Genomic DNA, 10950 nt, shown 5'->3' with positions numbered 1-10950 from the left:
TCAAACGAACTGAGCTACCAAAATTTAAAAAATATTCTTATATAAATATTAAATGATTTACTAATATTAGCGATTTTACTTAGTGAAAATACATTTCCTCTTATGTTTTTTAAAATTTTATTGTATTCTGAGAAACTCATTTCAAGCTTATATTGCAAACATCTGACAAAACGGAGCGAGCTAGTTCATGCCAAAAATATCGATAGTACACAATGCTGCTCTATTTTTTTTTTGCGCAATCGGTCCGCAAAGCGCGCTTTTTTGAATTTGAATTGAGCCCAACCCCAATAAGTTGTGAAGACGTTCAGCATTTTGTATATTGTAAATTAATACCATTGATGTTGTATTTTACTTCTTATATTCTATTTAATAATTTATAGGCTTTTAATTTCATAAATCTAAACAAATCAATTGTTTGTTAAAAAAAATACACACGTACATATATATCTAAGTTTGTAGCCAATAGCTACTAGCTATAGTTTTTAACAAAAAGCTATTTAAATTTAAAAATGCTACGATTAAGTTAAATACAGTAGCTACGGGGGAGACTAGTTTTAGTACAAGTAAATTTTTCTTTTATATATATAGGGGAAACCGTTAGTTGGGAATCAACACAAGAGATAAGAGCAAAGTATTAATTTTTTCTTTAAATTAAATTGTGCAGTGAACGCATTTTAACTCGATCGCATACATTTACATTTACAATAGACACCTAAATATAATATATATATATGTGTGTGTGTGTGTGTATGTGTGGGTGTAGACATATACATACATATATTATTTTCATATGTGTATAGCTTTATTCATTGTATATGAGAGTTTGTGTTTTAGAAACGCTGATCCTTCTAGTTATTTTGTTTGTTTGTGTAAAAGACATATCTTCATTATCGTTTGTTTGCTCTGTATTAAGATACATAAATACGCTTAACTTTATAGTTATGTGAATTTATAATTAGGTATATTTATATGCTTATAATTTGTTTGTTTCAGCTGGCACTAGACTTGCACTTCACTTTTTAAAAATAGTTGGATTGTGTTTGTGTGTGGGTGTTACATGCTTATAACACTGGCTGAGCGTTTTCTTACTTCTTCTTTTTTTTTATAAAGTTTGTATGTGTTGGTGTGTGTGTGTGTGTGTGTGTGTGTATGGGTAGGTGAACTCTTAGTGGTTCTATCGACATATTTAGACTTGTTTAAAATCTCTGTTACATAGTTTATACATATTTATATATATAAATATTTCTTGCTGCTAATTAAAATCAATTGTTTATGCATTTATACAATAGAGCAGAATGTGATATAAGATTTAGTTGAAGAAACACAAAACAAAACAAATAGCTTATACTTATACATAATACACAGAAAAAATATATATAATTAAATTATAGAGTTGTCTAGTGTAAACATAACATACTTAGCATGTTAACAAAATAAAATAATCACATTTTTTACATATTGAAATTTGAAGAGTTTTAAAAACTCTTACAAGCTAAATACTAAATTATCAATTTTCATCGTTTCGTTTCGCTTACATATCGATATTAGAATCTTGCTTTAGTTATACACAGTAATATTTATGTGTGTGTGTGTAGTGTGTGTGTGTAGTTGTGTGTGGATTTGCCTGGGAAAGAGTTCAGCGAATTTCGAATTCGAGTTCGAGTATGCCCAGAATGTAGAGCATCGTTATAGCCATCATGCAAGCGAGCACGATCATTATAACGACGCAGGTAAACCAACATCAGTCGGTCGCGGATTTGCGCAGTATCTTTCTGGCAAACCCAATGGCCGTATCTCAGAGAATCTCACAACAGCGACAATATCTTGGCCGGTGTCCAGTGGTCACCGCTGGGGGGGTCACAGGCGCAAAATAGGCATGCACCTTAATATTTGGTAGATGATTCTGTAAACAAAGCGCAATAATTAAATATACCAAACAATTGTTTAAATTATAAATGAACATGCCTTTAGTTTGCGAATAGCTGCGCGTGAGATGAGCTGGCAGTCGAATAGCTCAATACGCTCCAGATTGTGGCACGACACTAAATGCTCCAGCGTGCGATCCGTGATCAATGGACAGTTGTCTAGTTCCAGCACAGACAAGCTCTCCGCTGCACAGCTGCCTGTAGTTAGATGACGTATGCCATCGTCCGTGATGAGCTCACAATGCGATAAAGTCTGTGCAATAAAAATGTATAAATTAAATTGTAAATTGGCTGCTAAGCAATTCGTACCAGTTTCTCTAGACTGGGACAGCCAGTGGCCAAATAGGCCAATGCTAAATCTGTTATCTGGCTGCATTCCTCCAGATCCATGCGCTCCAGATATTTGCAATTGCGTCCCAGCGCCTGAAAGCCAATATCTGTAAAATTGCGACAACCGGACACTTCCAGTGTATTGAGCTGTTGGGTATGCTGTGATAGCGCCATCAATGAGAGATCTGTAAGTTCCACACACTTGGACACGCACAGCTTTTGCAGCTTATGGCAGCTAGCAGCCATCTGGCGTATGGACGAGTCGCTGATAGTCTGCAATGACAGTAATCAATAAATCAATTGGCAAATATAATAAACAGTTGAACTAACCTCGCAGCTGTGTAGATTTAGCACCATTAGATCAGGACAGTATTTGGCCAGGCACGTTATGGCATTGTCGTTAATCTGTTTACAACCTTTGCTACTGAACTTGCGCAGCTTTACGCAGCCGCGCGCCAACGCCTCGATGCCATTCTCAGATATAAGATGACACCACGATACATTTATCTCAAAGAGATTCTAAAACAAAAGCGAAAATATCAATTAAATACTATATTTATGTGTGTGTGTGTGTGTCGTGAGTACGCACTGGGCAGCCGTCTGATATATATTTGAGGCTATTGTCTGTGATGTTGGAGCAAGAGTCCAGATTGATGGCTGTTAGCTTGTTACAATATCTGCTTATATCTGTGACTGAAAGATCCGTAATCTTCTTGCACTCCGATAGATCCAAGGTTTCGATGTTGTGGCAGTGATTTGCTAGAGTCCTTTGGGAAATATATTATATGAAAATAGTGTTGCCTAGTTTTAAGCGCAACAGCACATACTTGATGGATTGATCCCCCACCGATTGACAACCACGCAGCGATAATGATTTGAGAAATCCGCCACATCGTTGCGATATATTCTCAATCACCGGCCCCTACATATACATAAGCAAACAGTTATTATAAAAAAATGCAATAAATTATTAGTAATCACCTCAATATCACGCTGAAAATCAAACAAATTGATTTTCTGCCAGCTGGAGCCGTCGAGGGCGAGCACATTCCAATATTTGCACACCTGAAAAAATGATTCACATGTATATAGTTTGTGTGTGCGTGTGTGTGTGTGTTTACCTGTGCACAGCGGCATAGCGAGACGACATCCAGATAGGAAAAGACACGCAGGAGCACCTCCTTTGGCAGTTGTTTGATTAGCTCATCGTCCAGTTCGGTGGCGCCTAGGAATGTTTGCTGTAAAAAAAGTGCAAAAAATTCAATGAAACTACAAATATAGATTTGAGATATGTCCAAATTAGGCTGCGATTGAAATGTATATAACATGTCTATGTATGTTTGCTGCTGAAAACAAAACAATTAACTGCGATTGGGAGTCTGTCCCCCCCAAAAAAAAAAAAACGAAATAACAATTTAATAAAGTTTCTGAAAAGTAACAAACTAATTGATGAACAATGGAGCGTCGCTTGAAAAGAGAGTAAGAGAAAGAGAGAGTGAGAGATAGTAAGAGAAAAGAGCAAGACGGGGGGATCAATGTACAATGTTTTTGGCCTTGATGAATGACCGCTGGTGGAGTATAACGAAAATCAAAGCGAATTTTGTTTTGTATACAGTTGATTGGTTTTTGCTTTGTGTGTTTGTTCTTACGGGCTCATCATCATCATCCAGCTCCAGCTGCAGCTCTTGGGTTTCGGTTTGGCTTTGCTGGTGCTGCTGCTGCGGCGGCTGAGACTGCTCCTGCTGCTGCGGCAAGATGCAGACCTCCTCCTCCTCCTCCTCGGAGTTGGAGGATTGCGTGGAGGCAATGCCGTTGCTGGACACTGAGAATGTTGCTGTGCGCCAGAGAGTGCTGCATATGCCGCTGATTAAATTTGTGCCATTGCCAACGTTGCTATGATTGTTGTTGTTGTTGTTATTGTTTGCAACAGTATTGTTGTTGTTGTTGTTGTTATTGTTGCAGTTGCTGTTGTTAGGCAGTTGTAAGCTCTGATTGGAATTGGCAAGCTCATTGTTGTTGCTCTCGTTGCCACTATCAGTGGACGCTGGCGTCGACGCACTGACGCTGACGCTTGTGCTACTGGTGGCTGTGGTGTTGCTGCTGCTGCCATTGTTGCTGAAGCTGCTGCTGCCGCTGGGCGGGCACAAGAGTTCAATGCTGCCAGCGCCACTAACGCTAACGCTGCCGTCGCCGCTGCCGCCGCCGCTGCTGCCATTAGGCGCAACGCTGCTGCTGCCATTAGGCGCAACGCTGCTGCTGCTGCCGCGCGCAAACATTGAGAAGCTTTAGTATACGGAGTGGGAGTAAAGAAAAAGCTGCTGCTGCTACTGCGTTCAGTTACACACACAGACACGCTCTCTTTTATGCGTGCGCTCTCTTGCGCTCTCTTACTCGAAAGCTCAAGCAGTGCTTTGGCTTTAGCGAGTGAATGTACGATTAAATTATTCACAAATTGCGTCTTTTGATGTGCGTTCGTCGCTCTCTTCTTGCTGCTGCTGCTGCTTCTTTTGGCCAGTTGCTGTCACTTAATAAGAACAAGCAGTGACCATTAATTTGTCTACCGCTCTCTCGCTCTCACGTTCTGTTGCTGCTGCTGTTGCTGCTGCTGTTGCTGCTGCTCGCTGCATTTGCTAATCGCAGTCGCTAGCTTTTATCTTTTTATCTTTTTGCTCTTCTTGCTGCTGCTGCTGCTTTATTCGCATTGCTTATGCACCAGGAACTATGCCGAAATACGCGGTTATTTTAATATTTTTGCTTTTGCTGTTCGTTTTGTTGTTTTTGCTTTACGTAGCGCGCACGTGAGAAATAGAACAACAATTATTATTACAGTATACATATAATAATGTCTTCATATCTTCTTCCCCACAATGCCAACCACAATGCAATGTATGTAATTGTATATGTATTGTATATCTGTGTGACTTTTTGTATTTGGCTGCCTGTGTGCGTGTTTATTGTGCTCGCAATTCAAATGTGCGCGTCCAGCTCGCGTTCAACTCAGACTGAACGATCAGTCAATGACCATGTCTCTCATGTGGGCTCATGGGCTCTTGTTTATCATATACTCACCAACCCCCAACCACAACCCCAACGCACATTCATACATGTCATGCATGTGTGTGTGTGTGTGTGTATAAATATATCTCCCCCTATTCCCTTCTTATATTTAAAATATTGTATATGGCATTCAGCTTAAATGAAAATTCATCAAAAGCAATTGAAAAAGGCAATCGAACGTGTTGCGAATTTGACTGAAAGCGATCAAATACAACCACAATAATAAAAGTAATAGTAATAAAAATAAGAGTTGATTGAATAGATCTTCAAGAGCGGCCGAAGAACTGGATATAACCAGAGCGAGCTACAGCGCTTGTCGCTCTAAAATAATTATAGATTTATAATAAGTTCGAAAATAAACTATAATTATAATGCTTGCTGGCCTTCAGTATTCCAAATAAAAATAATTAAATTCAATATATTTTGCATTGCATTTCATTTACTCAATTCGTACCAAGTTGATTTCATCATTTTACCATAATATTTAATTATTTATGATATGCAGACCGTTAATGCTAAAAAGTATTATACATGACTTAAGACTAGACACTTGTGCTTAATTCGTTTCTAGTGCAATTGTATGTAGCCTACTAACATAGAAGATTTTAAATTGAATTCTAACGCATCAGCTTCAATTCATTTCGCTTTATTGGGTGCACAATTTGAATTTGGCACAATAAGATGTGAAGTGATGCGATCATTCAGATTTGCAGTGAATATAACGAGGGCGTTTTTAGAATTAAATGAAACTAGCTGTAGCATATGTAAACATAATCCGAAGTGGTTAAAAAAATTAGAACCAATATACATATAATAAATGTTTGAATAATAATACTAATTCGTCCATTGATTTTGTTCAAAGCTTGTTTTTTAATAATAAGTTATACAAAATGATATTAAAGATAAAACATTTACCTAGACCCAGAGAGAAACTCGTGATGTTCTTTAAACTTTTCTGCATGTTAGTTATAAAATTATTGGCGCAATTTCAAAACGATTTGAACAAATGACAAATCCTGTTTAAATACTCTTTAATATAGAACCGAAAAGTTAAACGTTCAAAACAAAGCTTTGCCCAAAATTTTAAAATTAATGCATTTTCGCACTGCTGATTACAGTTAAGTTCACTTTAAAAAGCTAAGACAATAGTTTCAGTTAGTTGCTTAAGTAGCTCTATGAAGTTTATTTTATTTCCCTTTTTGTTTATTTACAACTACGCAGCAATCTATAACTTTTGTAGCGACCCTCGCATATACACAAATTTAGCATGGAAATGATTTGCATTTAAATTTGTATCGTGCAGTACGTTCCGTATACGTAAATGCGTTCCCAAGTACGTGATTCTGTACACATTAACAGCTCCCGCTGATGACCCGATGACAATGCTGCTGCTGCTGCTGCTTCTAACTGATAAAAAGCACTGAGAGATACAGCAACAACAACAAAAAAAGCTTTGAGAACAGCTGAGCATAGCATGCATAGAAAATTATAATAAAAATACAAGCTAAGTACAAAGAGCAAGAAGAGAAAGAGACAGAGGCGCGTGTTGTTGCATGTGTGTGTGTGTGTGTGTGTGTGTGTGTGTGTGTGTGGGTACACCTCAAAAAGTAAACAAAAATTAAAAATTTACAGTATTGGCATATAAATTATATAGACACATTTTGAATGACGTATAAATGCTAAGAGCATGACCTCGTTACGAGTAATAACTAATAAGGAATTATAACATGCATGTGTGTGTGTGTGCCTGTGTGTATTACATGGATCAGGGCTCTATATACATATGTATTAAAAGCCCAGGTTTATGTAAGCCATGGCCAACTGGGCCTCGAAGCTCAAATCAGCTGGCCACAAGACTTTGTCAACTTTGTAATCGCTGTTGCTGCTGTGATATGCAGCAGCAGTCTTAATTTCTATGTACTTTATGTACATATATGTATAAAATACTTTTGTACATAAGCGATAGCACATGTAGCATCGAAGGGGCCACAAGGTCAACTCGAAAGTGGGTCAGCTGTATGCATTTTGTATATATGTATGCACATTTTCTTCATATGTATGTAACTGCGTATAATATTATGCGAGTGCAATAAAAACATAAAGCTAAAAATATTCTTATCAAAATAGACACACACACACACACACACACGAAGAAGCACCAAGAGCACAACAATGGCTTAACGCTTTTTTTAAGTGCAAAACAGATAAAGCGTTAAAGCGCAAAAACAGCTGACGACACCCAAGCCAAAGCATAGTTTCCTACTGCGCTGCAACAAAGCAGAATGTGCAATAACTAAACACACACACACAAACACACACACAAGCTGAAGCGCACACAAGCACACACTGTTAGTTAACGCTAAATGCTAGTTTGAAAAGTTTATTGTGCATTAATAAATAAAATGCGCGTACCATTTGTTTATGTTTAGCAAGTTGCGCTAACGTTTTCTTATTTGTTTTGCTTATTGTTGTTGCCAACAAAGTCTTTCTTCTTTTTTTGCTTTCGTTGGTTGCTTGTTTTTATTATAATGAACGCCCACACCGCGCACCACTTTCAAATATAGATTTTCAGCAAAATTTATTTTTCGATTGTTGCTGCGCGTTGCTGGAAAAACCGTAAAGAAAACGCACAACCAGTGTAAATGCAGACACGCGAGACAATGAAAACGACGAATGCGATGGCGACGCGACAGACACTGCGACATCGATAACAACAGAGCGCAGCGCAGCCAGAATAACTAAACTGAGCGAACTAACAGCTGAAGCTGAAATAAATGCATGTGGGGGTCACACTCACACACACACACACACATGCGAACGAGCAATGCACCCACAAAAATAATAATAATAACAACAACAACTGCGGAAAGGCAGCGCAAAGACATAATGAGAGCTTTTTGCTTTTGAATTGCCATTGCTGCTGCTGAGAGAGCGCGAGAGAGTGACTGAGTGAGCGAGCGCGCAGCAATGAGAGTGAGAGCGCTCGCCATTTGGCAAACAAAAACAAATGTGTCGGACATGGAATCAAATTTAAAATTCCACTGCTAAATGCATTTACCAATACGTATGTGTATGTGTGTGTATTTGTTTGCCTTGTACATATGTAAATCTGCATTCACTTTTTAGCTGCAGCGCTGCCAGACAGTTGCACTTGCTCTCGCTCTCTGTCTATCTGTCAGCTGTTTTTGCAAAGCAAACAAATCAAAACAAAAGTTTAGGCAGTGCAATCTATGAGATTCACTTGGCCTAGAACACTAGCGTTTTTAATTTTTAAAACATTTATAAACAAAGCACTTTCTACACACACACACACAGACACATACACATGCATGCATACATACGTTTTCTTTATCTAAGCTTTAAGAATACAACGCAAATCAAAATCAGTCATTTGCCCGCCGCCCCCTGCTGTAACGACAATTAGCAAGAGTTTGCCAACTACTATGAATGTATGTATGTATGTATATAGGAGAGCGCGGGCTGCAGTGCACCGACTGACTCTCCGCATTGGTCATTAAGCTGGCAGGCAGGCATGGAGCAAACCTTACGAGTTTGGTTAGCTGGATATGGTGGAGAACATTGGCGTCAACGAGTTTATTGCACTTTTGCTCAAGTCGTTCCTAACTTGTGTGTAAAAAGACAAACAGACGCACAGGGAGAGTGGGTTCGGGTTCTTGGCTACGGGTTTGGGTAAGGTGCTAAAGCAACAGCTTGTAGCGCCAACAAAGAACCAACTTTAAGCATAAGGGAAAATAAAATCAAAAAAGGAAACATGAATGCGAGACAGCAACGAAGTAGCGAATGGTGGGGGGTGGGGCGGCAATCTTGTTTGAGTGACTGTCTCTCGGTCTGTCTGGAGTTTACAGCAGCGTTAGCACGTCTGAATTCAGTGTGTGTGTGTGTGTGTGTGTGCGGGTGTATATGCATGCAAACAAAAGAACAACAAATAAATCGAGCGCAAGGAAGTTGCTTGTTGTTGCTATTTTATTGCCTTGATTATTGCATTCTCAGTCAGCCAGGCAGACAGATCAGTCACAAAGTAAATTACACACCAATGTAAGTGTAAATATATACTCGTAATTGTGTGTGTATATTTGTATGCTTATGTGTGTGTGTGTGTGTGTTTTGTAGTACTCCCACACAAGCTACTGTTTTTGTTTGTGTTTTGGTTTATTTTGTTTATATAAATGTTTGTATGAATGGTCTACAATTTGAAATTTCTACTTACATCGATTCTAAAGTGACTGCGTCCCGAATTGGTCATTTTATTAATTTTAATCCTGCGCTTTTCTAAACACTCTGCTTGTTGTTGGTATCCGTGTCCCAATTGACAGTTACTGCGCTGAAGTTCTTTGTTCTTTTGCAATGTTTTTCCTGTTGTTTTTGTTGTTGCTGCCACCGCTGCTGTTGCGTCGTTATACCTTTATGCATTATAATAAATTAAGGTGTGCTCAAGCGAACTGATTTTCTTAATATTGTGTACGTAACTTTTTTCGCGTCAAGCATTTATTTGTTTACGTTCTAAGTGCGTTATTTCGACGCAAATGCAAGCTTTAAGAGTGAAGAGTGCGCAATACGAAAGAAAAATATTGCCCTCTTCGTTGTACAGCTTTGCTCGATATTTAGACCCAAGTTACATTTTTAGATCATGTTCGCTCGATAGCATGTCGATTAATTACATAATGCTCGATAAATATAAAGTGTGATATCTTTCGGCTCCATACAATAACATCACATTTGTTTTGATTCTGACTAGCTAAAAAATAAAAATAAACAGAAATTAATAATTTGCCAAAATGTGGCCCATTGTAATGGCACTTTTGAGGCGCAACGCCGTTTATATTACATTACCAATTGCAGGAGTTGTCGGCTTTATTGGCTACAATCTGGAGAGCATGTTATCTGACAAATACACACCGTACAGCCGTGAGTTATGAAATTAGCAAAATGCTTAATTATTTTATTAATAACCATCTGTTTGTAGCTTCCATACAAGAGGTGCGTGCAAATCGACTTACTGATGACAAGTTCATTGAGAATGCCGCTAATGTGGAGAAGTTACACTTGAATAGTTCGGTGCTGCAACGCAACCTGTCGCCTTCATTACAGCCAAAAGCTTAAGCATGGCTAACAGGAATTTGTGTTATATAATAGGTTATATATATATATAATATATATGTATATAGTTTAATTAATAAATTAACTGAAAAATAAAAAAAACCTCTTAATGAGTTATTACATCCCTTGCGGGGATCGAACCCGCGACCTTTGGATTAGAAGTCCAACGCGCTATCCTCTGCGCCAAAGGGACAGGTGGAGGACGCTTTGCCAAATACGTACATAAGCCAGCTCTGCATTTATTGGAGAATACTGGAGTAAAAGCTCAGTGCGCCTGCAAGTGGTCTATGAAATTTAACATTGTAGCCAACACATGGAAAAAGCAAATCATGCAGCTAGAACTATTCTTAGCTGTTATCTCACTTCGGCCAGCGCATTACACAAGGCCTCGGTGGCGCAGTTGGCAGCGCGTAAGTCTCATAATCAGGGTCGTGGGTTCGAGCCTCACCCGGGGCATGTAACTTTTTTGCTTTTTTTTTTCTTTTATACATAGCTTATAAGTATAATCTTTGTTATTAAT

The 10950-nt window shown here is 38.4% G+C and overlaps 2 protein-coding genes and 2 non-coding genes across 5 annotated transcripts; 2 read left to right on the top strand and 2 right to left on the bottom strand.

Annotated features, from left to right (window-relative positions):
- Positions 1–1433: 1433 nt before the first annotated feature.
- Positions 1434–9859, bottom strand: LOC108597249 (F-box/LRR-repeat protein 20). 2 transcript variants are annotated; one of them, XM_017983700.1, is made up of 9 exons: positions 9541–9859; positions 3377–3493; positions 3237–3320; positions 3083–3177; positions 2845–3022; positions 2586–2774; positions 2235–2528; positions 1966–2178; positions 1434–1903 (listed from the first exon to the last, which is right to left on the bottom strand). In XM_017983700.1, exons 1-9 carry the CDS (start codon positions 9574–9576, stop codon positions 1796–1798), a joined length of 1314 nt encoding a protein of 437 aa, XP_017839189.1. In that variant the 5' UTR covers positions 9577–9859; the 3' UTR covers positions 1434–1795. The 2 variants fall into 2 exon arrangements, with proteins under 2 accessions (XP_017839189.1, XP_017839190.1); XM_017983701.1 differs by lacking the exon at positions 9541–9859 and adding an exon at positions 7725–7759.
- A 172-nt stretch (positions 9860–10031) lies between these two features.
- Positions 10032–10464, top strand: LOC108595943 (small integral membrane protein 12-A). The gene is made up of 2 exons (XM_017981228.1): positions 10032–10238; positions 10297–10464. The coding sequence occupies exons 1-2, from the start codon at positions 10109–10111 to the stop codon at positions 10431–10433; spliced, it is 267 nt and encodes an 88-aa protein (XP_017836717.1). The 5' UTR covers positions 10032–10108; the 3' UTR covers positions 10434–10464.
- An 86-nt stretch (positions 10465–10550) lies between these two features.
- Positions 10551–10623, bottom strand: Trnar-ucu. Its single transcript has one exon. It is a non-coding gene; the product is annotated as a tRNA-Arg (tRNA).
- A 192-nt stretch (positions 10624–10815) lies between these two features.
- Positions 10816–10886, top strand: Trnam-cau. The gene has a single exon. It is a non-coding gene; the product is annotated as a tRNA-Met (tRNA).
- The last annotated feature ends 64 nt before the right edge of the window (positions 10887–10950 follow it).

Source organism: Drosophila busckii, chromosome 2R (genome assembly GCF_011750605.1).
Source record: "Drosophila busckii strain San Diego stock center, stock number 13000-0081.31 chromosome 2R, ASM1175060v1, whole genome shotgun sequence".
NCBI classification, from domain to species: domain Eukaryota; kingdom Metazoa; phylum Arthropoda; class Insecta; order Diptera; family Drosophilidae; genus Drosophila; species Drosophila busckii.
Note: the sequence above shows the minus strand (reverse complement) of the source record. Positions and strands in the feature narration are given on the sequence as shown.